Source organism: Halichoerus grypus, chromosome 8, assembly GCF_964656455.1.
Source record: "Halichoerus grypus chromosome 8, mHalGry1.hap1.1, whole genome shotgun sequence".
NCBI lineage: Eukaryota > Metazoa > Chordata > Mammalia > Carnivora > Phocidae > Halichoerus > Halichoerus grypus.
The window spans coordinates 24,793,063-24,820,753 of NC_135719.1; the positions used below are offsets into that span (position 1 = coordinate 24,793,063).

The 27,691-nt window shown below is 46.4% G+C and overlaps 1 protein-coding gene across 1 annotated transcript in view; it reads right to left on the reverse strand.

Moving 5' to 3' along the window:
• IGF1R (insulin like growth factor 1 receptor) overlaps nucleotides 1-27,334 on the reverse strand; it is a 292,269-nt gene extending 264,935 nt beyond the window's left edge. Inside the window, exon 1 of the mRNA XM_078078941.1 lies at nucleotides 26,020-27,334. Within this exon, the coding sequence (XP_077935067.1) occupies nucleotides 26,020-26,113 (94 nt within the window). The 5' untranslated portion in view covers nucleotides 26,114-27,334. The remainder of the gene's footprint in view (nucleotides 1-26,019) is intronic.
• Nucleotides 27,335-27,691: the final 357 nt, after the last annotated feature.

The following is a 27,691-nucleotide window of genomic DNA, read 5'->3' on the forward strand; positions in this document are numbered from 1 at the left end:
AAGTCCTCTATGACTTTCTATAATTTCTTGATTTTATAAATAGAAGTTGAATAAATGGAGAGCCATGAAATGTCCTTGAATGAGAAGTCCAAATATTTGGAAATGTTATTTTCCCCAAATTGATTTATCATCAATCACAACCAAAATCTAATGGATTTCTCCTTCTTTAGGAGGTGGTGGAGACGATGCTTGCAAAAACAAAACAAAGCAAAGCAAAACACACACACTTCATCTGGAAGAAAGCATCTTCAAAAATTTTTAAGTGAGTGAAGATTCTTCTTAGAAGAATATGTGTAATGAAGCTATCATGTGTAAGATGACCACAACCAGCACACAGATTAGTGGGAAAAGATAGCTTTAAAACAGATCCCACAATGTAAAATATAGTCCAATGAGGAAAAAAATAAAACATCATCATGTTGGGAAAACTGAATAATCAACAGGGGGAGGTATCTCGTTTTATTTAAATACAAAATAAATCCTCAAAGCATTAAACAATTAAAAGAAAAAGATAAAACGTAAAGTAGAATAGGCATGATTAAATTTGACTGATATTGACATGAATGTGAACTTTCTCAACAAAAGGATTAAAGACCATAATGAAGAGACTGCTATTCCATATTAAAAATGAAACACTGGGCATCTCAATAAGTAAATAAACCAGGGGAAATACCCACCACAGAAGAGCATGGAGGGGGGAGATACCTTTATAACAGAAGGGTCTACACAAATCTAGAAGAATGCATTGATAATTAACCCAAGCGAAAAAAATGGGAAAAAAAGGAAAATGAAGATCCCATCAATAATTTTTTAAAAAGGAAATTAAAACAGTGAGACAAAAATTTTTAAATGCTAAATTTGCAAGGCTCAGTTTAGCATCTAACATTGGTGAAGAGTATGGGCGGCAGGCATTCCTGCCAGGAGCTTAAACTGGAGTTTTCTGGAAAGCAATTTGGCAATATTTACCTAGGATCGAAAATATGCACACTTTAAAAATTCTTAGTATTCCATACTTTCAACTTTTAAGAAGTTAACCCAGAGAAATAGAGTAGCAACAGTACCCAACAATTTTATCACATGACTTTTAATGGCAAAAAAAATTGTAAAAATGCTTAAATTTAGCAGTTACATAATTTTAATCATTTCATTAAAGACCATATTCCAGATGATAAAAATATAATGTAACAGACCAAAAAAAAAAAAAATCACAATGTGATGCTAAGTGGGGAAAATGAGGATAAAAAAATGTGTATATAATATCCATTTTATTTTTTAAAAAATATATAGATATACATCTAAGTTTAGGGCAGAAAAAGACCTCAGGAAATTACAACAAAATATTAACAACAGTTCCCTCTAGACTGATTGACTAAAGATGATTTTTATTTTCCTTTTTACCTAATGATAGTTTCAGATTTTCCCCTAATAACCATGTATTACTATTATAATTTGAAAAAAGCAATAAGGGCAATAATTACAGGATAAGGTGGCAGGCAAATTTGTCCCTAATTAAAGGTTCATTGTTCATTAAAGTGGCAGGTTATCTCTGAAGAGGTCAAATATGTGAAATGGTTATATTGCCATACGGACACATGATTGTTGAATCCAATTCCCAGAACTACCTGAACCCTCTCTTAGAGGACCCATATATGGGAGGCAATGGGCTCTCCTGGGAGCATAGTAACTAGAAGGTAGGAAAGCTTTGCTTGGATCGGAATCTTGACCAAGATCTTAGAACTCTCTGGACTTTCATTTCTTTAATGTACATATATAGAAAACCCACTATGTGCCAGGTCCCATGGATCCACATGAACACCGCTCTTGCTTTCATGGAGTTTATAGCTTCCCTTTCCAAAATTTTGCTTTAAAGCAAGCACAACCCCTGTTTTGCCCTTTTGGCATGGGTGAGTATGATTTGATAACAAATTCTGTTCCAATAAAAGAATCAGATTCATTTTACAGCAGTAATTTTAAAGTGTGTCTAAAATCCACTCTCCCCAAAAGCTGAGAACTTACCATTATGGCTTTTATTTATTTTTTTTTAATATTTTATTTATTTATTTGACAGAGAGAGACACAGCGAGAGCAGGAACACAAGCAGGGGGAGTGGGAGAGGGAGAAGGAGGCCCCCCCACCGAGCAGGGACCCCGATGCGGGGCTCGATCCCAGGACCCTGGGATCATGACCTGAGCCGAAGGCAGACGCTTAACGACTGAGCCACCCAGGCGCCCCTACCATTATGGCTTTTAAACATATAGATTTGCTAGAATCTATCGAAAGCATTAATATTTTTACCCTTCAGAGACCACCACCGATTTGTTCTGCCAATTAAACCTCTCAAAGCCCTCAAGATAGCCTTCATGAGACAAGAGAAACATGCTCCACAGTTTTCACAAATATTTTTGGAGAAAGTGCAACCACAATGGAAAGCTCACTGCATGAGAAGAAAAGGGAGCTCACTAACTTCCAGAGAGAAAAGATGGTGGCTTCAAACACACAAAATTCAAAACCAATCAGGAGAGCCTGATGCAAAGGGGGGTGCTTATTAGGAATGTGCACATCACCTATTTCGCAGAATGAACAGTGGCCTCAAAAAGCAGTTGCCCATTTGCTAATTCAGAGCACCCAGCTCCCAAGAGCTCTGCACCATCAGCAGGAATTGGAAAGATTTCTTCAACAGCTCAAGGTGAGGCAGGAGAGTCTAACTGTGATTGCAGAGCCATGAACCCCGCCTGGAAGAATCCAGTGTCACCATCTATTTAGTTACAAACACAGGTGTTTCCAAAGATGATATGTAAGGTCTTTCTGCTAAGAAAAAAGAAAGGAAGAAAGGAAGGAAAGAAAATAAAGAAGAAAAAAAAACCTAAAAAGTTACACCCAGGGATCTGAGGGTTTTCCCCCCAATTTTTACTGTTATGAGAACCCCAAAAAACTATAGCTAAGAGAGCTGTTGTTCCCCCACTGGATGGGCAGTTAAGGAAAGACAAAACAAAAAGTTGTCTCCTATTTATGACCTCTAGAAAGAGTGCCCCGGAAGACAGGTTGTTCCACCAGTCTATCAATTAACCATACTGGGTAAAACCATGTGTGCTCCAAATGGACCCAACAAGAACCCGGGAGAAGGGAGGCAACAGTGCCTTAATGCACCCCTGGCTGACGACACAGCCCAGCATCTCCAAAGAACAATTACTGGGTTATACAATGGAAGCTGGACATTAGGATTTCCACCCAGAAATATTTGTGTTAGTCCTCATGAAGTCCCAGATCAAGTATCACTAGATATCCTACTGCAACTTCTTAGGCACCTGGATTTGGGGGGCAGGTGAGAGGGGAAGGGAATCTATTCACCATAGATGAAATGATTCCGAGACCAGAATTAGTCAACTCAATCAGGACCACGTGAGTGGCCAAAACATCATCCCTTAAAGCTGAAAGCTTTTTGTATTTCTGAAAATGTTACGACTTTTATGACAAAATAGACCAGAATTTTCAAATTTTCAAATTTATTCAAAGGAGGAATAAAAGAGCACCGGAACATTTGGACCCGAGACACTTTTGCTGATCTACACTTTTATTTAATGAAAAGGGTTTGTTGGGAAAACGTGAAGTCTGACATTCCATCATTTTCTTGATTACTTTGGATCTTTATCCCTTGTTGCAGGAATCCTAAATATTCCCTCTTCTTTTATATGCAAAAAGTGTAATTTGTACCTGAGTAGGTTTTTTTAAAAAATAAATAAATAAATAAACGTTAAACTGTGAAGGAAACAATTGGCGTTGTTGATATATGTATGTACCCTGGCTAACTCACTGTTTGGTGGATTACATTCATATATATGCCATAAAGCTAAGAAAGAACCCAAAATTTAGCCTGTGCACTTACATCTGTGCTGATTAAACTGAAGTTCTTTTAACTTATCGCCTTCATACAGATACAGCCTATCCAAACAAAAGATCTCAAGAATTCTTTTGAAAGAGCCCAAACAAGAGCCTAAACTTGCAAAGCTATTTTTCAGAGCTCAATAGTACAACAACAGGAAGTAGAACTTCTGGGATCGGGATTTTGCTATTTATTTTTTCTTTCAATGGCTGCTTTTAGCAGAGAGAGAGAGAGAGAGAGTCTACAGGCATTACAAATCCTGGAAGCTATGAATCAGGAAGTGGGAACTGGCTGATGCTAAAATGGCCAGCCTGAAAATCCTGGCTCTTTTATGTAGTCAAGTCTCCAAGGCCAGGAATTTCAGAAATCTTAGGCATTTTGCATTATTTTCTGAATCTTAAAAGAGCTGAGACTTGAGAGAGAAAGGCCAGAGAAAATTAACCAGTAAGTAAGCCCCTAGCCTCTGGCTTCATGCCCCAACCACCACGCATACCTTGCCCCCATAATTAAAGGCTCAGTGGGAACTCGCTGTCTATAAATGGGGTTTTGTTTAAGATGCTGCTAAGTGCAGGGTGGGAGGGGGCTTGAGGCTGGTGATTTTGCACAGAGCCTGCCCCCACGCTTCAGCCTCCTCAGTCCTGCCCCGTGTTGAACCTTCGGAAGACTCATGACGCTGAACAGTTCCCATCTCAAAACAGCCACCAGTTGATTCCGAATAATGGTCACTTTTGTTTTCGGGAGAGACGCTACCTGGATAGATCCTGCTAAATCTGAGTAACATCCAAAGGTCCATGGAGCAAAACTACATGAATGCGTACAGCCGTGCAGATTCGAGGGGATGCTGCTCTCATTTTAGATCACCTGTTTCAAACGGAGCTCGCTTTCTACAAAGACTACATTTGCATCAACCTGAGACACCCAACAAATGTCTGCACAGGAGTTTATTATGCTGATCAAGGGAAAAGCGAGTACTGTCATCCTTCTTCCAAAAGTAATAGCAACTCAATTCAGAAACTTATTCCTGTTCCAAAGTCCTAACAATCTGAATACCAGAAAGCTACCAGAGCTTGTAAAGTATTCCCAATTATTTTCTCTAGATATCAAACATACCACCTCTACTAGCAAATTATATTAGATGACAGGTTTCTAAAAATGTTCATCTAGGTGGAAAGCAAAGGAAAAAAAGAAGGAAATAAAGTCATTTCTACTTGCTCCTGTCAGATATGATCATTTGGGAGGGCTTTTTTTTTTTTTTTTTTAATGCAGGCATCCCAGTAAGCAAATGTGCCATAATCAAACAGGAAAATACAAACTGGAACATGCAGAATGAGGGCTTGCACGGATACACTAGGAAGGGACCACAGAGGACCCCCGGACCTCTCATGTCCTCCACTAGATATTCACCACAACCTCCCCCAAAAGGCTCTGGGTTATTTCACAAAGACCACTAGCCTCCAGTTTATAGTATTTTAATTTAGCATAAATAAGAGAATTAGTCTTTAATAAACTCTTTTTGCCCTCAGGAAACAACCATATCCCTTAGCCTGGCCCCTGAGGACCCCCAAAACTGTTCCAAATTTGCCATCAGCCCACCCCCTGCCCCCACTACTACCTCGATAAACCTTCCTCTCCCGCCTTTTTCTTCAAGCCCCACGCCATAGTGTGAAAGTCCTGACCTCAGCCCAGCCCCACAGGTAGGAATATCCTTCTGGTCCTCCAAGCACCTCTTCCATGAAGCCTCCAGGATTCCTCTGGGCGTTACGATCTCTTCCTCAACTTCCACAGCCCTTCCCCAGCCCGCTCGTTCTGTTCTCATTCATAAAAGTGTCCTCATCCCAGCAGGCATGTGCTCCTTACCTTCTCAACCACACCATGGGCTTTTTTTAAGGCAGGGGCTGCATTGTGTGTCCCTGTCTACCTCCAGCAGGTCCCTGAATATCTAGGCTCTCCAACCTATCTCTCTCTTCAGCTCCTACAAAACCAGATTCTCCCTACCTAGCTCATCTCAGCATCCCTTGGGCCCCTGACCTGCCCCTCTACCTTGTCTGCTCTGCAGCACAAGCAACACCAGATCCTTCTCCTCTCTTGCCCATGGCAGGCGAGTCCAAGTGGTATCATCAGCCCATGCTCTCACGGGCACCCCGGGCAGTACCAGTGGACATGCCCCACCACCCCTGCCAGGAGCCAGAGCACCCCTCTCTGCCCAGTGCAGCTTCCTCACCAGGCCGCCAACCTCCAGGCCCCACTCAGGACGCAGAGCTGGGACACCCAGGTGGCCACACTGCCGGGGCAGATGCCCTGCAGTCCGCACACCTCCCTGGCAGGGCTGCTGAGAGGACTAAGGAAAGGTGGGTGTGAGTGCCTCCCCACTGCCCTCAGGGGAGTTGGGGTGGAGTTCCCAGAGCCAAGAAAAGGGGGGGTCCCAGAGTTCCTGCTGCTGTCAGGCTCGCTGCCCCCACATCCCGCTCCACCCACACACCTCGCCCTCAAACTTTCTCTCTCAGCTGAGAAGAATCCACAGCACCAGCCATGCACACATGACCCTCAGGACAACTTCCCGACCCAGACGAGGAAAAGGTGGCAAATCAGACCTGTATTCAGAGCCCAGGGAGGTAAAAAAAAAAAAAGAAAAAGAAAAAAAAGGATCATGAATTCCTCACAGTTAACTGACACGCATTCACTGAATATTCAAACAATAGTGGAGGTGAAGTTCAGGGAGGAAAGAGGAGGGGAAAACCTCACGTGGGCTTAGAGCCCCTTCATTTGATCCTGGCTTGTTTTCAGGCAGAGGAGGCTCCCAGAAGCACATTCAACGCTCCTTGCAGGTTCCAGGTCAGCAGGTAAAAGGGGCTAATGCTGTCCTAAGGAAGCCCAGCCTGTCGGCAGCAACCCGCACGCAGAGATCCTCGCGGGCAGAAGCCTTAAGACTGTCTTTATCCGTCTCTAAACTGCTTGCAGGATTAACAAGAAGGCTTGATCGATACTGATTTTACCGTCATGGGAGTGACTCACCATTAAATCCTACCCAGCTTAAAACTCAGCTGTGAACAGAAACAAAACAACATAATAGCAGGGTCTGATTTAAAATAGCAAGTATGACTTGTAAACAGTTAATGCTTATAAACAATTAACAATCACCTCCCCAGCTTTCTGGATTTGCCTCGAAAGGAAGTACCAAGCAAGCACGCTGAAGCGGGCTACAGTCCTCCGTGGACCCCCTCCCACCCCCAACCCACTATGCTGGAGTCGGGTTTACAAAATAGACCCTGGGGAAGTCGAGATGAGCTCCTTTGAACTGAATTCCATACATCCAATAGGTGTGTGCTCACCAAGGAACTGAGCTTTCAAAAACTCAAAGTTAAGCTGTTCTGGAGTGTAATTCTCCTCTTTGCAGCTACTGCAGAGTTTAAAAGCAGCAACTTCTTTGTCCAAAAATGGGGGAAATGGGGTCATTTCCTGTGAGATTTCCCAGTAATTGTATTCCTCGCAAGCAGCATTCACTTTAAGAAAAGCAACGGGCTACAGAGAAGACAAACTATACATTTCAAGCACTTGACCGGAGCATCAGAAGGCAAATGTGCTTAGTGCCATTTTTGAAAACATGCACTTTTAGGTACTGGACTCCACTGAAGGGTTCAAAATTAATCTGTAATTAACTCTCAAAATTGGCCAAGAATTTATATATAAACAGAGTCCTGGTCTTGAGAAGCCTTAGCTACAGCTCATTCCTCTGCCATTATGCTAAAGCCCTAAACCCAAATGGGATGGTAGTAGATGGTGGGGCCTTGGTGAGGTGATTAGGTTTAGATGAAGTCATGAGGATGGGCCCTTATGACGGGGTGAGTGTGCTTAGAAGAAGAGACAGAGACCAGAACTCTCTATCTCCCTCCCCCCCGACCTCCCTCACTCTCTACCACATGACGGTCCGACAAAATGGTCACCTGTACACCAGGAAGTGGGCCCTCATCAGACACGGCATCTGCCAGCGCCTTGCTCTTGAACTTCCAGCCTCCAGGACTGTGAGAAATAAATGTGTTTTCTAAGCCATCCAGTCTGTGGTAACGTATGAGAGCAGCCCAAGCTGACACGGACATCCCCATAGCTCTACAAGAGCGTGTCGCCAACCTGGGGAAAAGGTGCAAACACACACACACACACACACACACACACACACACACCCCTTGTCATGTGACAACACTGCCCACTCAGGGAAGGAGTGGTCACTTGGGCTTCTCAGGCTTGCTTCCGAGATGCAGGGAAAATGCCAGTCCAACGTCTGGACATAGATGAGCTGCGGCAGCCAGATTCCTCCCTCCCACAGGGCCCAGACCGAGAGGCTGCTACTCTGAATGGGGTGGAGAAAACTGTTTTTGCAGCCAGACAAGCTCAGCTACCTCCCAGTCTTGCTGGAATGGAGCAGGTCCAGACCTGAGCCCTGACTCCTGGTTAAACTAGAGGGTGACAACTCAGTACAAAGAACCAGCCCCAAGAGCATCTGCTGGAATGGTGGACAGACAGACAGACCCGGCCTTTGACATGCACCACATGCCCTGTGCCACTCAGTGACATGCCCCTTGGGGCCTCAGTTTCTCCCTCTGTAAGGCGAAGGCTATGGCTCTTCTTTTGAGATGCTCCCGTTTTTGCCCACAGAGGTCAACCCCTTTCCTTCGGGGCTCCCTATGTAATGGGGGAGTCAGTGCACAACAAAAAAATTGAGCTGTGAAAACAAATGAAAAACTTCCAGTGTAATCAGTGAGGGAACCAAATATCTAAACAAATCTCTCTTTTGGAAAAATAAGGAAATGAAAAGCAATTACACATCACATGGCTGATTAGTAATAAATTTCATTTGTGACTAGATGGCATGAAAGTCTGACTCCTGACTTACTTTCCCTGAAAGGAAAACAGTATCTGCGATACTCTCTCATTATGGAAAACAAACCCATCCCCAGTGACTCAGCCCAAATCGACTTTTTTTTTGGTGACCTCACACGTCCTCTACTGTGCTCCCATAACACCTGCAACAGCCCCAGTTTGCCCCCTCCCCCATGGCCACCCTGGGCAGGCGTTGGTCTTCTCAAATCTGTCCCCCATCCCCCTACACAGTCCCACATGGTATATGCTCGCAGTTGAATCAATCAAGAAATAAGGTATTTTTTCTATCGTAGTAAAATAAATACAACATAAAATTTACCACTTTGGCCATTTTTAAGTGCACGATTCAGTGCTTGAATGTACATTCACACCACTACATGACCACCACCACCCACCATCCACCATGGAACTCTTCATCTTGCAAAACTAAAACTCTAAACCAATCAGAATCTAAGTTCCCTTTTGCCACTCCCCTCGGTCCCTGCAACCACCATTCTACTGTCTGTCTCTATAAATCTGACGACTCTAGGCACCTCATATGAGTGGAATGATACAGTATCTGGTTTTTCATGACTAGCTTATTTCACTTAGCAGAATGTCCTCAAGCTTCATCCAAGCTGTAGCCTGTGTCTGAATCTCCTTCCTTTTTAAGGCTGCATAATATTCCATTGTGTGTATACACCACATTCTGTTTAACCACTCAAGCGACGGACACTTGGGTTCCTTCCATCTTTTGGACACTGCAAATTGTTATTTGCTGCTATGAACATGGGTATGCAACCATCTATTCAGTTCCATGCTTTCAATTCTTGGGGGTATACACTAAAGTAAGGTTGCTGGATAAGACTGCAATTCTACATTTAATTTTTTTTAAAGATTTTATTTATTCATTTGAGACACAGAGAGAGAGAGAGAGAGCATGAGCAGGGGAGAGGCAGAGGGAGAGGGAGAAGCAGGCTCCCCACCGAGCCAGGAGCCAGATGTGGGGCTCGATCCCAGGACGCTGGGATCATGACCGGAGCCGAAGGCAGACGCTTAACCATATGAGCCACCCAAGCGCCCTCTACATTTAATTTTTTGAGGAACCGCCATACTGTTTTCCACAGTGACTACAGCATTTACACTCCCAGCAGCAATGCACAAGCGTTCCAATTTCTTCACATCCTTGCCAACACATTGTTATTTTCAATTTTTCAATTTCAACTTCAATAACAACATTGTTATTTTCAATTTTTTGATAACCGCCGCCCAAATGAGTGTGAAATGGTATCTCATTGTGGCTTTAATTTGCATTTCCCTAATGACGGAGTAATGTGGAACATCTTTTCATGTACTTATAAGTTTTAAACCAAAGGAATTAACTCCTCCTCCTCAGAGAGTTTTTCTCACAAAAGAAAAGCACCATCACTTACTTTAAGTTGATTAAGTGGTTTGGATTCAAAATAACATTTTGCTTGGAAACATCACCATAGGTGATGGCCCCCCAGCAAGACCACCCAAGCCTACCTAATGAACTCTTGAAAGAAGACTATGCCTGAATCTCAATCCTGGGAAGTGGAGACCCTATATAACCCACGGTTGCAGAGCAAGAGGGCAGTTCCTTCTCGCTGTCCCAGAGGAAGGCTCTCCAGCAAAACATTTACTAACCAGGTGTCATTTCTTTTCTTTCTTCTTCTTCTTCTTTTCTTTTAAGAAAGAGAGTACGAGCGAGTGAGCAGGGAGAGGGGCAGAGGCAGAGAGGGAATCTTAAGCAGACTCTATGCCCAGTTGGAGCCCGACACAGGGCTTGATCTCACCACCCTGAGATCATGACCTGAGCTGAAATCGAGAGTCTGAAGCTTAACCGACTGAGCCACCCAGGCGTCCCACCAGGTGCCATTTCTGCGCTAGCTTCCCACCCTCTGACTAAAGCCTTCTCTGGCAGTCCCTGGCCCCAGACTCTGGGGACTCCCATCTCTGCAAGCAGGCTTCGACCAATAAGTGGCACAGATTCTCAATTTTCCCCACTTTCAATCTAAAATATTTTAGTTTTTCTGGATACATACATTCATGCTTTTCAGACCCTGTGCCCTAAATTTTGCCTGGGGATAGCACTCTCAGCCCCAACTACTCATGCCCTTGACCAGGCAGATCTGGTTCTTCCCTAGAAGGCCACTTGACCCCTAATTACCTGGCTGTCTCTGAGACAGGACGAGTGCTGGGAAGTACACTGTTCACACTACCATGTGAATGACTCATTTCTGTCATTTGGCCTGACACATGGGCTTTTGGGGGATCCAAATAATCCCTCTCCTAGAGGAGAATGTTTCATGCCCTTCTACAGAGGCAGAGGGGGTATTAGGAAGAAAAACTCAAGGGAAGGAGGCGCACTTCCCAGAGACAGAGAAGCTGGACAGAACACTTCTGAAACGCCTCTAGGTATAACAAAGCTAGAGAGTCTTTTTTTTTTTTTAAAGATTTTATTTATTTATTTGACAGAGACAGACACAGTGAGAGAGGGAACACAAGCAGGGGGAGTGGGAGAGGGAGAAGCAGGCTTACCGCAGAGCAGCGAGCCAAATGCGGGGCTCGATCCCAGGATCCTGGGATCATGACCTGAGCCGAAGTCAGACGCTTAATGACTGAGCCACCCAGGTGTCCCAAAGCTAGAGAGTCTTGATGTGAAGGTCAGAAAAGGCAAATGTAGTAAGAGCAAAACACAGGAATCATACATACCCAGGAGGGCATCGATTTTAAGTAAACAACTTCTAATGTATAAATCTTCCATCCTTCATGACAATGACAGCCAACCCCTAATGGTCATGGCAGATGCTCTGTTCTAAGGGACTGATGTGTATTCACTCATGAACACTTGTAACCATCCTCCGAGATGGGTGTCCTTATCATCTCCTATTTTACAGATGAGAAAGCTGGGGCAGAGACAGTAAACCAGGTGTCCCAGAACAGCACAGCTGTAGACTTCTTGTTTGGAGAGGTTCCAAGCTCTAATTCAAATCTCAAAATGGAACCTGGACCATCAACCACGACTGGGGGAGAAAGCGTCTGGGACATGGCAGAAGGCCCGCTTTGCAGATGAAGAAAACACAGACCCGTTGAGATACTTAGGCTCTACCTGCTCAAACAGGCAGAAGATGATTTAAAATTCAGAATTCACTATCCTGATAGCAGAAAAGTAATGCAAAGTCCCCCGGGGCCACATGATGTCACCCTCCCAGGAAGCCTCCTGCTTTACTGCGTTTTGTAATGTTATTTGTCCGGTGAAAACAGTTTCAGTCCTAGAACAGGCAGCACGAATCTCTGTGCCCCAATTGCAGGCTAAGGACCGGCGACTGTTTCTCATCGAGAACTACAATGTGCCCAGTCGAGTTAAAAACATAAATCAATAGGAGTTAAAAAGCACCAGTAGCAAAGCCCAGACCTGGACGCAAAGTTGGCATCCTCTTTCAAACAAATCATTCCTCATTCCTCTCAGCCTGTGCGGTGAGGGTTGGAAATAGCCCTGCAAGATCTGCCAGCACTGCTGGGGGGGGGGGGGGGGCGTGGGGGGGGTGGTATGGGCCGTTCCCCGACCGTCCCAGTCACAGGAAGCCAGGGCCAGGGCCAACTCAGGTCCACCCAACCCAGCTCAGATGGAAACAAGGGTCATCTCTCACCTGGCTTCCCGCAGCGCCCTTGGTGAGGAACGTGAGAGCGCTCCCCTGGGAAGGTTTTGCTACGACGAGAGGAAGTCTGGAGGCTGTAGGACTCCCAAGGTTGTAGCACCGGTCCTTGACCTTACCAGGTACCCCTGAGGCCCCTGATGAAGGTAAGTGCTCCTCCACGGGAGCTTTTCTGAAGTCCAGGGCGGCAGTTTCCAAAGGGCTCTGCTGCGTCAACTGCCCCACTGGGGACTGCTCCTCAGGGGTCCCCCTCATCCTCACCTTCACTGGTCTCCCCCCAACCCTGACCCCATCAAGATGCCAGAGCAGCCTCCCCAGCACCCTTCCACCAGTCCACTCCAGTGCTCAAAAGGCTTCAAAGCTCCCCACTGTCTACCCATCGCTGAGTCCCTTGGCGGGTACACTTGGTTCTAAGGCCCGGGTCCCCCCTGCCCAGCGTGCACCTCCACCACAGCTCCCACGGGCCCTGCCCTCCTGGAGCGCTGTCCCCTGGAACCCTGAGTCAGACTCCCTCAAGTCTTCTCAAGTTCCTCAGCCGCTCAACGACCCCACCCCTACAGCTCACACACTTCTCCACAGCCTCAGTCAGCTGCCATAATTAAGCACTGAACACATGTGCCTGGGACCATTCACCAGAATTTGACGGTCCCTGACTGGAGAGTAAGCCCCTTGAGGAGAGAGAAAGTAGGACACATGTTTTCCATACGCTCTCAGAGGAGGTGAGGCCATTGCGGGCCTGATGTCAAAAGCAGGGCTTTGTAACCTCCACACCGCCCACCTTGTACCTTTCCTATTTTTTTTTTTAAAGATTTTATGTATTTGAGAGAGAGCACGAGGGGGTGGAGGGGGAAAAACAGAGGGAGAAGGACAAGCAGACTCTGCACTGAGAGCAGAGCCCAACGCGGGGCTCAACCCCAGGACCCCGAGATCGTGACCTGAGCCGAAGTCAAGAACCACATGCTTAACCGACTGAGCCACCTAGGCGCCCCCCTCCCCTCCTCTTTAAGTGGGATATAACCTTGAATGTAAGGATCCACGGGAGCCAGCTGGGTTAACTTAAAGACAACTTCTCTTGTGGCTCAGAGATGCAGCCCGTTAGTGGTTCCAGAGGCCGAGCTGTGGCTTGGACTTCATGAGTTTAAAATCGCACAGGGCATAAGGGAAAGGAGGTCCACCCTTGAGCGGTGATGCCCGGGGCTGGGGCTGGGAAGAGAGCCGGAGCGCAGGAGCCCCTGCGAGAGGCCAGCAGGGCCGCCATGGCCTATGGAAAGGACACAGATAAAACCAGGTCTTTGTTGGATGCTTTTGACCTGCCGGTTCTGCTGGGCATCTCAGCTACGTTGGTGCTAATCCTCGTATTATCCCAAATATCCCGAACTACAGATGGGGACGCGGAGGCCCGTAGCTCCCTTCCCCAGAAGCCTCCCTGCATCGGAGAGAGGGAGGCAGAGAGGTGTTTGAGCAGACGGAGCTTCAAAGGCAGTGCTCTGCACACGCAAACCCCACTGACACGGGCAGATGAAAGGCAGGTGCTGTACCGGCTTGTCCTGGTGAGTTCACACCCACCCTGTTGAACATTCACATGGCAACTTTACAAGATACTCTTTCACAAGGTACGCTTGAAATTAACATGCCAGGTTCAAATGATTATGTTTACATTTTCTGTAAGAAATATCCCGCCTCACCAGTCTCCTTGGGAGCATGAAGCTGTTAAGGATAATTTCTTAGGTGTTAATTAGTTTCAGGAGTCCTCTTCGCGCCATCCTAGACAAATAAACTTCCGGGGCTGGGGGGAGGGGGGGGCGGTCAGGGAGCTGACTCTACCTTCAGTCGTTCCACAATGAGGCCAATCAAAGGCCTTCGCCAAAGCCCAAAAGGAAAGGGGGCACTCAAGGGATGAGAAGCCTTTATGATTGGCTGCCGTCCCTGTCAGGATCCAAGGCAAAAGCTTCCTGGCCTCACCAAGAAATCGATGCAAGAAACAGAAGCAAATGTCTGTTCACAGTATTTCTGCTGGTTCCAACCAGACCTTCCAAAGACCTTCAGCTCTTTCTCCCTTGTGTCTTGGGATCTGAAGGCTATAAAGGTCATGAGAAGTGACCTAGGCCTGCCCTGTGATTCAGGAGAGCGAGAGCAAGTGGCCAGCATCCACCTGGCCCCAAGACTCCACCCAGGTCCTCCGCATCAGGCCGGGCCTGGACCACAACACAGCCGAGCCCAGCCTGACCGCCTGCCTTCAGTCAAGCACCCAGCACCACCATGGTTTACATGTGGCCCACTACCAACAACTGGTGGTGATGAATGACTCACTAAATCCTATCTGTAGGGAACTTACAGAACAAGGCCTCCCTCCACAGGGATAGACTCACAAATAGCCTTTCCAGGAGTTTTAAGGTTTCTGTTCACCTCAATGTGCAAAAAGCCCAATGAAAGAATGATTTTATTTTATTTTTTTTAAGATTTACTCATTTTTATTTGAGAGTGAGCAGGAGGGAGAGGGAGAGCCAATCTGAAGCAGACTCCGTGCTGAGCGCAGAGCCCAATATGGGGCTTGATCTCACAACCCTGAGATCATGACCTGAGCTGAAACCAAAAGTCAGACGCTCAACTGACTGAGTCATCCAGGCACCCTGAAAGAATGATTTTAAAGATAATTTTATTGCTTTCAAGTTCTACATAGTAGTGCCTAGGACGGTAAAATGTTTCCGCTGGCAAAGCTATAATGAAAAGATGATGAATTTGTTGTAAAGAGTGCTTCCAAGTGAATGGGAGGGGAAGGTGAGAGGGGATTTACCCCCCCAAGAAGTCTTCTGTTTGAGGTCATCCTATGTGCCAGGCCACCGGGCCTTGTCCCAGGAATTCAAAGATGACCAAGGTACCATCATCCCCTCCCCAACCACTGGGAGGAACAATATGGGGGCAATGTGCTAACAGAGCTACAGAGTGTCACAGGACCACCCTGCATGCACAATCCAGGCCATCAGAGAGGGTGAAATCGCAGCTAAAGCTTAAAGAAGTTTTCCAGAGGGCAAATTGGTAACATAGTTGTTTTAGGCAGAGGGGCTTTCACCTGCCAAGGCAAAGAGACTTGAATGAGTACAGCCTGTTTGAGAAAGAGCTGAAGGAGTTGTTCAAAACATCTGAGATGATGGCACATTGCAGTCTTCTCTCACATAGCCAAAGAAATGATTTCCAAATTAAAAATAATAAAAAGCAATCACAGGGAAACGATTCTAAAACTTTCGAGATGTAAAGGGGAATAACCACTATACACTAAGTGTCGTTGCAGCTAAGGAAGTCAGAAAGTAGATTCTCAAAATACCAAAAAAGCATGAAACCAAATACAGAAAAACACCTAACAAACTGCATCTGATGTGAGACCTAACACCAGTAACTGAAGTGTCCATTCTCCATTAGGAACTCTGACTGGCGAACATGCTAACTACATAAAATTGCCCAAGGCAACACCTATAAGAATGATAATTAAAGTGTTACCACATATTTCAATAGAGCAATGGGAAGTAAATCTTGCTTTATTTTTCAGAATGAATTAGTAGGCTTTATTTTCTTAATCTCTAATCTCAAAAGAAATATTTTAGAACTTTTTATTAATTAAAGTCCTGTAGAAACACCTTCAACCCTGAATTGTGAAAGGTACGCTAGATACAACAACTCTGTCAAAATTGTTTACAACAGTTAGGAAGACCCTAATTGTAGCTAATTCTTAAAGGAGTTGGCTGACACAGTACAGCAATCTTAATCCCAAACCATATCCCAATGGTTTCTACAGAAGCCTGCAGTCCCCACATTTTCCTGCAATCGGTTCCCAGGAACCAAGCCAGAAGGCAAAATAAGGGTCCGGGGGGGGGGGGGGGGGGCGGGAATGTCGGGAGGGAGGAGGAGATTGCTATCTCCATCCTTGGGGCACCAGCTCAGTTAAATCAGTCCCCAAACAGGCTGAATTTCTTTTCTGGCCACTAGGTGTCGCCTATGCATTAGTGAGGTGGGCAAAGCACACACTGGACACTTCAACGGCACTGGCAGAAATGGGTAACTGGAAGAATTAGGGGAGAAGGTATAATGAACAGATCTCTGAAGTCAAAGGTGAACTACAGGGGTTTACCACTGTCTGCTGAAAAAAGGTAAATCATACTACTGAGCTTTAACGAGCCAAATGCATCTTGTTAAGCACTTTAACAAAATTTTTATTGTGGAACATTTATTATAGGTCAGGCTTTATATCCATCACATGTCAATGACAAGGGCAGTCAAATACCTAGTGTGTCCTATATTCCTGGCACTATCCAAACAACACCTCTGTTCAAGAATGTCACATCCATAAGAGCAGTAACAAGCTGAAGTCTGAGGGGCTTAGTGTATGTTAGCCTCTCTTCTAAGCACTTGCATATGTCACTTAATTTTTATAAAAAATGTACTAAGTAGGTTCTACTAAAATGACAGTTTCACAGACAAGGAAACTGAGACACAGGAAGATTAAGTAATTTGCCTGAGATCTTAGCTACTGAGGAGCTGAGATTCAAAGCAGGCTCTTTGGCTCCACTGCTCTTTACAGCCTCATAAAATGACAACAGCTCAGGTACAAGACAAAACAAATCACCACTGTTAACCAGCACAGTAGTGGTTATGAACTCAAAGGAGTAAGGGGGAAGTTAGGTCTATAGAAGTTAGAGTAATCTGAAAAGCTTCATGAAGGAAGGGGAATCTGAGTTAGAAATGAAAGGATGTCATCTCAGATCTATTAAAACCACAGAAAGGTATTGGGGGAAATTAAATTCCACCTTTAGATAGCTACCATCTGTGGGGCACCGGGGTGGCTCAGTGCGTTAAGAGTCTGCCTTCGGCTCAGGTCATGATCCCTGGGTCCTGGGATGGAGCCCCATGTCAAGGCCCCTGGCTCAGCGGGAAGCCTGCTTCTCCCTCTCCCCCTGCCCCTCCCCCCTCTCATGTTCACGCGCTCTTTCTCAAATAAATAAAAAATCTTTACATAGCTAACATCCTGTCCCTACTTTATAGATCTGAAACCTAGAGATTTTTTTTTAAATAAAAAACTCCATTCCCCAATGTTTCTGACTTTAGTTTTCTAAATATATTAGAAAATATTTTTATGTTGTTGTTTAATGAGAAAAGGAGAAAACTTCCCAATTATTTTAAGTGTCTACGTTTCTGTTGAGACTCAAAAAAGTTAAATAACTTGTTCCGGGGTCAAAGACCTAATTGACAACAAAGAAACCAGAACCAGGTGACTCTGCTGTGTTCTAGAGTAGCACCTCCCACTATTCGGTATGGGGGTGGCAGGGCAGCAAAAAGGAAAAACATTCCAGACCATGAACGCAGCAGGAACAAAACCATGGAGACAGGACTGGCATGGCTTATTAACCTCAGAGCTAAAGCATGGGTATTGGGGAGTGCTGGGAATTAACACAGGATCCCTACAGCACAGTCTTACTAAGGATGTACCACAGCCCAGTATGAGGAATCTTGGACTTGATTCTTGGACCACAGTGCAGCACCACAAAAGGCACATGCTGCCAATTTGAGGCTGGCCAATCCATCAGACCAGAGAGAGGGCACAGGAGTCTAAGTGGCCAAAGCAGCTCAGAGGCCTGCAGAGCATCTCCTCGGAGAGATGATGCAGGCCTGGCCTGGACCAGGGTGGAGCCGGAATCAGGAGCAAATCTAAATGATTTCAAGGGACTCAGTGAGGTAGGAAGGAAACATTCAATTAACCAGTCTCCCCAGAAAAGAATGGGTTGAAGAACTAAAATGTAGAAATCCCATCCTGATCCAACATTCACTGTTGGAAATCTTATTGAGGTACATGTTAGAAAGAAAATCCCAACTATATCTCCCAAACATGTAAAGCGATTGATATCAAAAGAATTTCCCGTAACCAAACTATACCATAATGTTGCGACCTAACATACGCCGTGAACTCATTATCTGCAGAAATCAGACAACAGAGCGAAGGAAAGCTGAACAGCAGATCCTCCTCTGTCACTGGTCTCTTTGTTCATTTGTTTTCATGGCAATCTGTGCTTCTCTTTCAAATCCTGAGTCCGTGAGCTTGTGTATTATCCCACAATTACGAGACCCAGGAAAAAAAGATGGGGAGAATAAATTTAGGACAACACAGATAAATCTGAGCACATCTGATGAAGATTTTACAATCTAAATAAAGCTAATGACTTAAAGAACTGTTTGCCACCTGATAGCGCAGGTGGTTCATGGACCTCACACCTTGGCTTTCTCTAGGCTTCCTACTTTTTCCCAGGAAGTTATTAAAAGTCACTCAGATACTTCAAATTTGGGGAAAACTGTTATGCATAAACTCATGTCTCCCTAATTATCATCAGACTTCTGTTCCTTAACTATTCACTAAAGCTATTAACTAAAATTTGCCTGACCCAAATTGGTGCTGTCTCATTTACTTAGTCAAATATGTATTTCCAATATCAATTTTAGAGAGACAAACCACCCACTGATTATATTTTTACAGGAGAGGACAAGCGGAAAGTAGGCATCCAAAATATCTCAGGAAAATTTAAAAGTTCTGCTCTATAAAACATTTAAGCTTTAAGGCTGTCAAAATATATTTGTTCTCCCATGTCAAGAGTAATTCAAACGGCAGTATGCATACACCTGAATTACCAAACTGACAAATAATCCCAAAGCCAGTTTAAAGAAAGTTAGTGCCAGGTTAAAAAGAAAGTAGCCATACAAAAGTATACAAGACCGAAACAATAACGTATTTAAAACTGTCAGAATTTGAATGAATGGAATGGAAACACACACACACACAATTTTGCATAGCATTTTTATTATATAATTATTACTGAAGTAGATGCCTGTCTTGTTAAGGGGGCTAAGAGAGTGAGGAGTGAGATAAAAGAATAAAGTTTCAACCATCATCCCCCTTCCACCGTCTCCCCCCCCCCCCACCGCCAAGACCTTCTGGACCAGGAATAGAATACTGCTAAAGTCTTTAAATATAAATGCTTCTTAAAAAAATCCAGATTATAATGTAAACAATTTAAGGCAGGCATTGCTCTCTCGGCAATATTTGGTGGCACCAGTCATATGCATCCCCATGTGGCTAAGCCACCAAACTATTTCAAATAAGAAAGTATGAACTGCAAGACCATCAGCCACCCTATGTGGGCAAAGTCACTCAGCTCCATGGACGCATCCCCAGCAACTTACAAAGTAAGCCATCACCAGCACTTACCAAGGAGAGGATAAATATGAGAATAAAGTCAGTCCCCACATCCCTACTTACTTTTCCCAGTCATAAATAACAGCAACAATACACTGTAAAAGTTATGGCAATCGTAGGCATTCATCCCTCATCATAAAAGAAACTACTTTCTGTTATGTTCCAGTAAGATCTGAATAGCAACCTGTAAGTTTAAAAATTCTTTGTAGTCAGGGCACAAAAAAGAAAGAAAAAATATAAGCCTTGCTTATTAGTGTGTTTCTTTAGTGTTCTCAATAAATATAGCAAGTGATTTCTATGGTTTGACTCATACCTTGAAAAATGTATGCAAAATAGTTTATGGTATCAGAATGAATTTTTAAACTTAAAGACCTGAGTCCAGTAAGTGTTCAACGTGTATTTACTGAGAAAGCTCAGGGAGGGAAAAAAAAACTATTTCTCAATTCAATAAATATCAATATTTCCTTAAGATTTTGAAATGAATCAATTTCATAAGCCATCAGTGAAATTGGCATAACTGAAAAAAGTAGGGATAGCTTCAAAACTGATTATCTGGGACTTTACAACATGAGGAAAATGGATGCTTTCAAAGTTGAAAACAATCTAGTCTTCCAAAGTTCAAAAGTCTCAAAATCAAAGGTATTGTTACCATTGTGAGTCAAAGAATGGTCATCAAAATTTAACAAAAGAAACAAACTTCATCATGCCAAGGGAATATGCATCTATTGCCATTAACAACCTGACTTGTTTTTCAAGATCCTTTGTTTACTAATCATTTTATACCAAACATTTGCCCTTTTCTTAGAAAAAATCAGTTTTTACCAATCCTTGGAGTTGGGAGGGGGAGGAGTGATACATCTCTCAAAGTTTTAATCTTTCCAAATACATTGAAAATCAGTTATGCTCCCCATATGTCAACAAGTCTCAATGTGCACAAACATCAGGACTGTTGCATGTACCACCCCCCCCCTCAAGTTTAAGCCAAATCATATCTTTAGAAATAACAGGAAAACCTCCTCTTGATAATCTGAGGCCGAACACCATTTTCAAGGGTTGGGGGGAGGGGGGGGGGTCAGAGTGCTTCATTCATTATTCACTTTGTTGTCTTTAGAGTGTTCAGAATTTTCCTTCAGAACAATCTCAGACAGAGAAATCGAGAAACTACACCACAAGCATGGGTGCAACCATTATATATTTAGTACAATTCAGAGGAGGGCATCTCTTGGACTCAGCACCTATCATAGGCTGGCTAAGAAAAGCTGTTCAAAGCAAGCTGACACAGATACCCCTCCATATGATATTTAAATGAGCTGTGAAAACAAATCGAAGTAAATCACAACCCAGAGAGAAACATGGCTTCTACTTTTTAGGATTAAAAAAAAAATTTCAAGATTTAACTGCCTCCTCAATCTTCTTACCCCTTCACACCTTTAAAAACAGCGAGTTCTTTTAAATTATAAAGCCTTACAATTTAGAAAGTTTCCTAATAATTTCCAGAAAGCTAAGCAATGTGTAAATCCAGAACAGTTCCATCTTCCTTACAACTCAAAACACGCTGTGCAGCATTCATGTACACGCCTGTAACTCCTCAAGTTTTGGCAAAAGGTAACTGCAACACTCCATACTTTTAATCACAGTTGTCATAACCAATGTTCTCCCAAAGCAGCGAGGCTGAGCAAAGATGAGTGAATGCATCCAATGTGTCATGGCCTGCCATGCCACTGCAATCGGAGGTACAACACAGGGCTTGAGAAGATTCAGCAACATTGGTTTACTTTATATCTTAAGTCTGTAGATATGTTTTTAAAGAGCCTTTAAAATGCTGTTTGCTGTCAATTTGAAAACTGCCTATCCTGTGTTGAGTCTAAAAAAGATCTGAATGTCCAAGCAACTTTGTTTCATGAAGGAGTTTATAAAATGCCCCGAGGGCAAAAGCAAAGTCCTCTTTCTTTGTAAGCTTACGCATTGCCTAGCACAGGGTCCAGCTTTCATACAGAAGGTGCCCAATAAGTGCTGGTTGGATTCGGTTGCTTCTCAAAGCACATTTTCACAAAACAAATGAAACCAGATTTAAAAGGAAGCTACTGTCCCTTGGGGGCTCCCCTTGGCAAAACTCTAAGGCAACAAGTGAAAATGATACAGTTGATTTTCATCACAGCCCTGATCTTGCAACAATAAGGACAGGAAACATTTTTATTAGTAAACTAAACCTTAGACAAAGACCAAAAACAAAAGTAAACAACAATTATTCTCTACGCCTTTTCCTATTAAAAGGCCAAGGTAAACCTGGAAGAAGGTATAACTGTTTAAAAACAAAACTGCCTTTGCTCTATTTTTAAATCTTTTGTTCCCTGAGAAATTTTAAATTTAAAAAAATTACTGTATGCCTGCAACCACTGCTATCTTTTACAAAGATTCTGTTTCCTGCTCAGATTCTGGAGCTTTTTAGAAAATAAAATGAGCAACAAAGAAAAACCCACCACATTCATCCTCGGTCTTCACTACCAAAGTAGTTAATATTGGATGTCAAAAAAAAAAAAAAAGAAAGTGGAAATTCTTTACCACCTTAAAACAGTACATTATTTCTTTGTTGGAAAACATAAGAAAACTGGAAACACAAAAAAAGCCATCCAGACCCGGCTCCTAAACTTTAATCTTGGAAAAACCAACTCCGCTTCAGATGCAATGAAGGATTTTACTGTCACAAATCTGACTTTCACTAGCATTTGTGTTTCTTTAATCCAACCCCCTAATCCTTAACTTGAGCTACGTGGAACCAAGATTTTTTTTTTTTCCTTCTCCATGTCTCCTGTGGCCTTGAATCCCTGCTGCTGATAGAACATCAGCCATCGGTTTGTTGTACTGCTATAGGGCATAGATCTGAAAAACTCCACAAATAAAGAAGAGACAGACACCAACCTGCTGGACAAATTTACTTAATAATTTTAATCTAATCTCTATGTTCAAAGGAACACAATGCATTCTTGTCGACCCCGGCACATCTCTACCAAAAAACACAACAGGTTTATTGGGATATAATTCGCATGCCATAAAAGTCACTAATTTAAAGTGTACAATTCGATGGTTTTTAGTGCAGTGTTGTACAATCATCACCACAATCTAATTTTAGAACATTTTCATCACCCCCAAAAGAAACCCCATACCCATTAACAGTCACTCCCTGTTCCCGCCTCCCCGCCCCCCACACAACCACTAATCTACTTTCAGTCTCTACGGATTTGCTTATTCTGGACTTCATATAAATGGAATCATACAATATGTGGTCTTCTGTGATTGACTTCTTTCACTTAGCACTTTGTTTTTAAGGTTCTTCCAGTCAACCTTAGCATATTTCTTAGGTTGGATTTTTCTAATCCTTCTGACAAATCAAACATATAACCTTTTAAACTCCAAATCCTGACCCACACCCCATCCCTACTCAAAAGTACCATTTACTTGCTAGTTCCCTCTAGAGAGTCTAAACTGTAATTTGCTATTTAGGTTCTTTCCAACTTCTTATTCTGGGCTCTTCCTCTGGTAATAAAACACCAACTTCTTTAAACACCAACCTTTCACATACCTATATTTCTCTGACAATAGGATATGACTGTGCCTGGGGCAGAAAGATGACTGAACCCTTTTAATGAGATGGCCACAATCTGTTTGAAGTGAATATGGATTTTTAAAAAGAAGAGGAGGAAGAAGAAGCCATCAGATGATCTACCACTCATAACTTCCAAGACTCCCTTCTTTAGATGCTCTGTTCACATTATGTTGATATAAAACAAACATATCTGCATGACTTCATCTGCCTCAAAAACTTCTAAATCTAAGTTAAAGATTTAAAAGAAAATCACCCTACTGCTGTAGGTTTCAGTGTTCAAAGACTAAACACTAATCCTTAAATATGCCAACACAATAGGAACCAACACCATCCCAATTTTTATCACTATCCTAGACAGCCAAAAGAATTACCTATCTCCGATTGGATTCAGTAGTTTATTTCCATCAGAGTTAAATCTTCTACCACCTTTCTGACTAAAAAGCAAACACATGCTAACACTGAGCTTATCATTTTCTCCTGAAAACTTCAGAGCCGTGGGAAGGAGCAGACACTGAGTGAGGACTTGGACGAACCAAATGGGGAGTCAGAGTGCCTTCTGGCCATCCATCAGGTTTTCAGGAACCAACAATTTTCAAGGGATCCTTGAGAAAAAAACTTTGGTCTCTCAGTAGCATGAAAAATGCCCCTTCTCCTCCTGTTTTCTCAAGAAAGAACTGCCTTTCACAAAGAGCATTTTTTCATGAAGATCATTCCAAACAAGACATCCTATTTTAAAATGCCCGACTCCTTCCTCAAGAAGGCTATCATTGCTGTTGTGAATTTCGGAACTTACTAACGTTAAATAATAAAACTAGAGACACTACACACTTCGGTAACATGCCATAAAAAAATTGATTAGCTCTCCTGTGTCTTCTAAACTGTGTTTAGCTTTTAGAGGCTAGAAACCCTCTCCTGTCCCCCCCCCCCCGCCCCCCCAAACACCATCTGTAATCCTTAGAAGGGAGCCGAAAGCCTTTCATCCAATCCAGTGAGCTGAAAGTTTAGAAAACAAAGAGCAGGAGAGCTCAGATTTGTGGAAGGTCCGGCCTCAATCTGCGACTTACTCCATGTAGTAAACACCAGTTCTTTAAAAATCTCCTCTTACTCCATCATGGACTCATTTCTTACAAGACACTTAAGAAGGGTTTGTTTACACAAACAGCCTTTCCGAATCGCCCCTGTGATGGGGCCAGACCATCCCCCCCCCCCCGCCGCCTCCCGGTTCTCCCCCTCACTCTTCAAGGCTCGGTCGTAATTTTTTAAAAGTTAATTGGCACCACCTGCATACCCTCGGCAAACATTACTCACCAACACGCCCTCACCGTTCCCAGCCCCAGTTCTCCGACTGCATTTAAACTTTCGTCGTGTTCAAATTACCCTACCATCGCGACTATGCTAGGAAACCACGTTTCAATTTTTTGAGTATGGAACCCCCTCCCTCGCCTCACTCCACACACCGTGGGGCCCTAAGTTCTCCCTCCCTCCCTCCCCGCACTTCCCTACCCCTACCCGACGCTATCAAAACAAAAGCTATCAGATTGCAAGCGATAGCGAGCGTGGAGCGATATTGCTTATTAACTTTGTACAACGGAAGTGCGGGGCGGGGGCGGGGGGTAGGTAGTGCCACACAACTCCGGCCACAAAACCAAGGCGAGGGCTCTGCGCTCGCAAAACAAAACACCCTCCCGCCCACCTCCTCCGCTGCCGCAGACCCTGGCGCTCCTTAAACCACGGCGCACGACACCTCTCGCCAGGGCCAGGCGCCTAGGTGTCCCCGAGCGGCCGTGTGGCGACAGCTACAGCCCCGCGTTGCGAGCACGTGTGTGGAATTGCACGTCGACTCGGACCACACACCCACTCTAGCACAGTCGGATGCTGCCCGACCACCCCCAGCCCCGCCAGGAGGAAGAGAGGCGTCTACCCGCGGATAGCAACTGGGTTGAAGAAAATCCCAGAACCCTTTTAACTAGTGGCCCAGACTCGCTCCCCGGAAAAGCCAGACTGATGTAGAGCCCCCGACCTAGCTGTTTTCCAGGGGAGGGGGGGTGCTAAGCGGGAACGCTCCCCCCAACCCTTGAGCGGCACAGGGCAGCCGCGGGAAGCCGAAGCCGGGGGCAGGTAACCCGCCAAAGATCGGGCGAAAGTGACGGGAAGGGAAAGGCCAGGATCCCAAAACGCCCGAGGGACCAGGCGCGTTGGCGACGAGAGGCCGAGCTGGGAGGTTTGGAAACGTGTCCTGGGGCTGCGGGGCCTCTCCGCCGGGCGCCTCCCCCTGGAACACCACGGCCGGTGGGCTCCCCGACCCCCGCCCCCGGGCACCGTGTGTGCCCCAGCAGCGAGGGCCCCGCGCGGCCGCGGGAGCTGTCACCGCCGTCTGCGCGCCGCGCGGGGGCCAGCTTTCTGTGCGGAGTGGCCCGCGCGCCGGGAGGGGGTGAGGTGTGGGTGGCGGGGCCCGGGCCGGCGCGAACTTCCCCGACGGAGTCCCAGCGCGGGCACGAGCGCAGCCCAAGACAACCGGCCCGCGGGGCAGGGCTCTCGGGACAGCGAAAGAGAAAGCCCCCGAGGCCCTTCCCGTGCGAGGGTGCGCTGAACTGGGGCCCCGGGGCCGCTCCGGCCTTCCGGCCGAGCCCCTCCGCACCCCGCCCCGCCGCTCCCGAGCCCGGGGGCCCGACAGCTGCGACAGTGGCAACTCGGGTTTCGCAAACAGGGCGCAGCCCCTCGGAGGAAAAGTTCCCGCAGTGGCCGCGGGCGGCGGGCACATACTCACTTTCTCCACTCGTCGGCCAAAGCGAGAGCGCGGCGGAGAAAAACAGGAGCCCCCACAGCGAGGTCGGGGACCCTCCTCCGGAGCCAGACTTCATTCCTTTTATTTGGGACGAAATTCCCCTCTCTCAAAAAAAAAAAAAAAAAAAAAAAAAAAAGGAAAAAAAGAAAAAAGAAAGGAAAAAGGAAAAAAGAAAAAAACGGGAAAGAAAAAGTCTCAAACTCAGTCTTCGCCCCCTCCAAAAACAGGGCGAAAGAAACAATACTCCAAAGGCGGCGCCGGCCGGGGACCCTCCGGGTGCGCGGAGCGGGCGGGCGGCGGCGCGGGGCGGCCCCTCAGCGCCGGCAGCCTCGGCCCAGGGCTCGGCGGAGTCGGGAACCCGAGGCGCGCCGGGGCGGGCTGTCGGCGTCGTCGGCCTCCATTTTCAAACCCAGAGAGGCAGGAGGGGGGGAAAACTGCACAGAAAGGGGGCAAAGCCCAAATTCGTCTCGGCGAGGAAAAACAAACCCGACCCCAGGCAGAGGGGGAGGCTGTCCGACACCCGAGCCTACGCGGCTGGAGGGCGCGACGCAGTTCGCAAGATTGCCCCGAAGTCCGGGTCGCGGGTGAGGCCGGCCAGGGGCAGAAATGCGGAGTAAAAATGAATGAGCGGCTCCCCCTCCTCCTCCTCCTCCGGGCTCCGCTCGCCGCCGCCTCCTCCCTCAGCGCCGCCGCCGCCGCCGCGAGCTCCTTCCCAAATCCAGAACACACACAAAGCGGCGGGCCGGCCGCGCCGCGCTCAGCACTCCCGCCGCGCCGCCCGGGCTCCGCGCCGGCCCCCGCCCGGCCCCCGCCCGCCGCCGCCGGCTCCGCGCGCGGGGGCTCCGGCTCGCTGAAGGTCAAAGCCGAGGCGCGCAACGCGCCGTGGAGCTCCCCTCGCGCGGGAGGGGCGTGGAGGGCCCGGGGAGCGGGGCCGAGGGTCTGCAAGCGCCGGGCACGGGCGCGCCGGAGACAGGCTCGCTGGCGGCGTCCCTCTCGCTCGCTCGCCTCTCTTGAGTTCGCCTGGTGCGCTCGCTCCTCCTCGGGTTTTTTCCCTTTTTTTTTTTTTTTTTCCGCTCAGCGGAGTTAATGCTGGTAAACAAGAGCCTCAGCCTCGCCGCGCCGCTGCCGCCGCCGCTGCCACACACTGGGGGCTCGCGCGCGCGAGCTCTCGGGACCGCGCACACGCGCCCGCGCGCACACTGGAGCGGCCACAGCCGCAGCCGCGGCGCGCCGAGGGCCCGGCCCAGGACGGCGCGCGCCAAGAGCCGGAGCCCGGGATTCCAGGGACGTGCGGAGCGGAGCCCGGGCGTGGGGTGCGAGGCTGCGAGGCACCGCCCCCGCCCCCCGCCCGCGCCGGCACACGCGCGCGCGCGCCCACACGCTCTCGCCCCCACCCGCACTGCGCCGGCCACCCTGCACGCGCCCTCCCCTCCCGCAAGACTCCAAAAACAATGCCCCCGGCGCCGGCCCGGGCTCGGCGGAGGGGCAGGCTGGGGAGGAGAGGGGAGGAGGGGAGGAGGGGAGGGGGCGGAGCGGGCGGAGCGGGCGGGGTGAGCGGGCAGTGCGGGGCCGGAGAGGTTCATTGAAAACAACAGCACGGCTGGAAAGCGCGTTTCCTCGGGTCTTGAAAAGCTTCATTGTTTCTTGCAGCTGT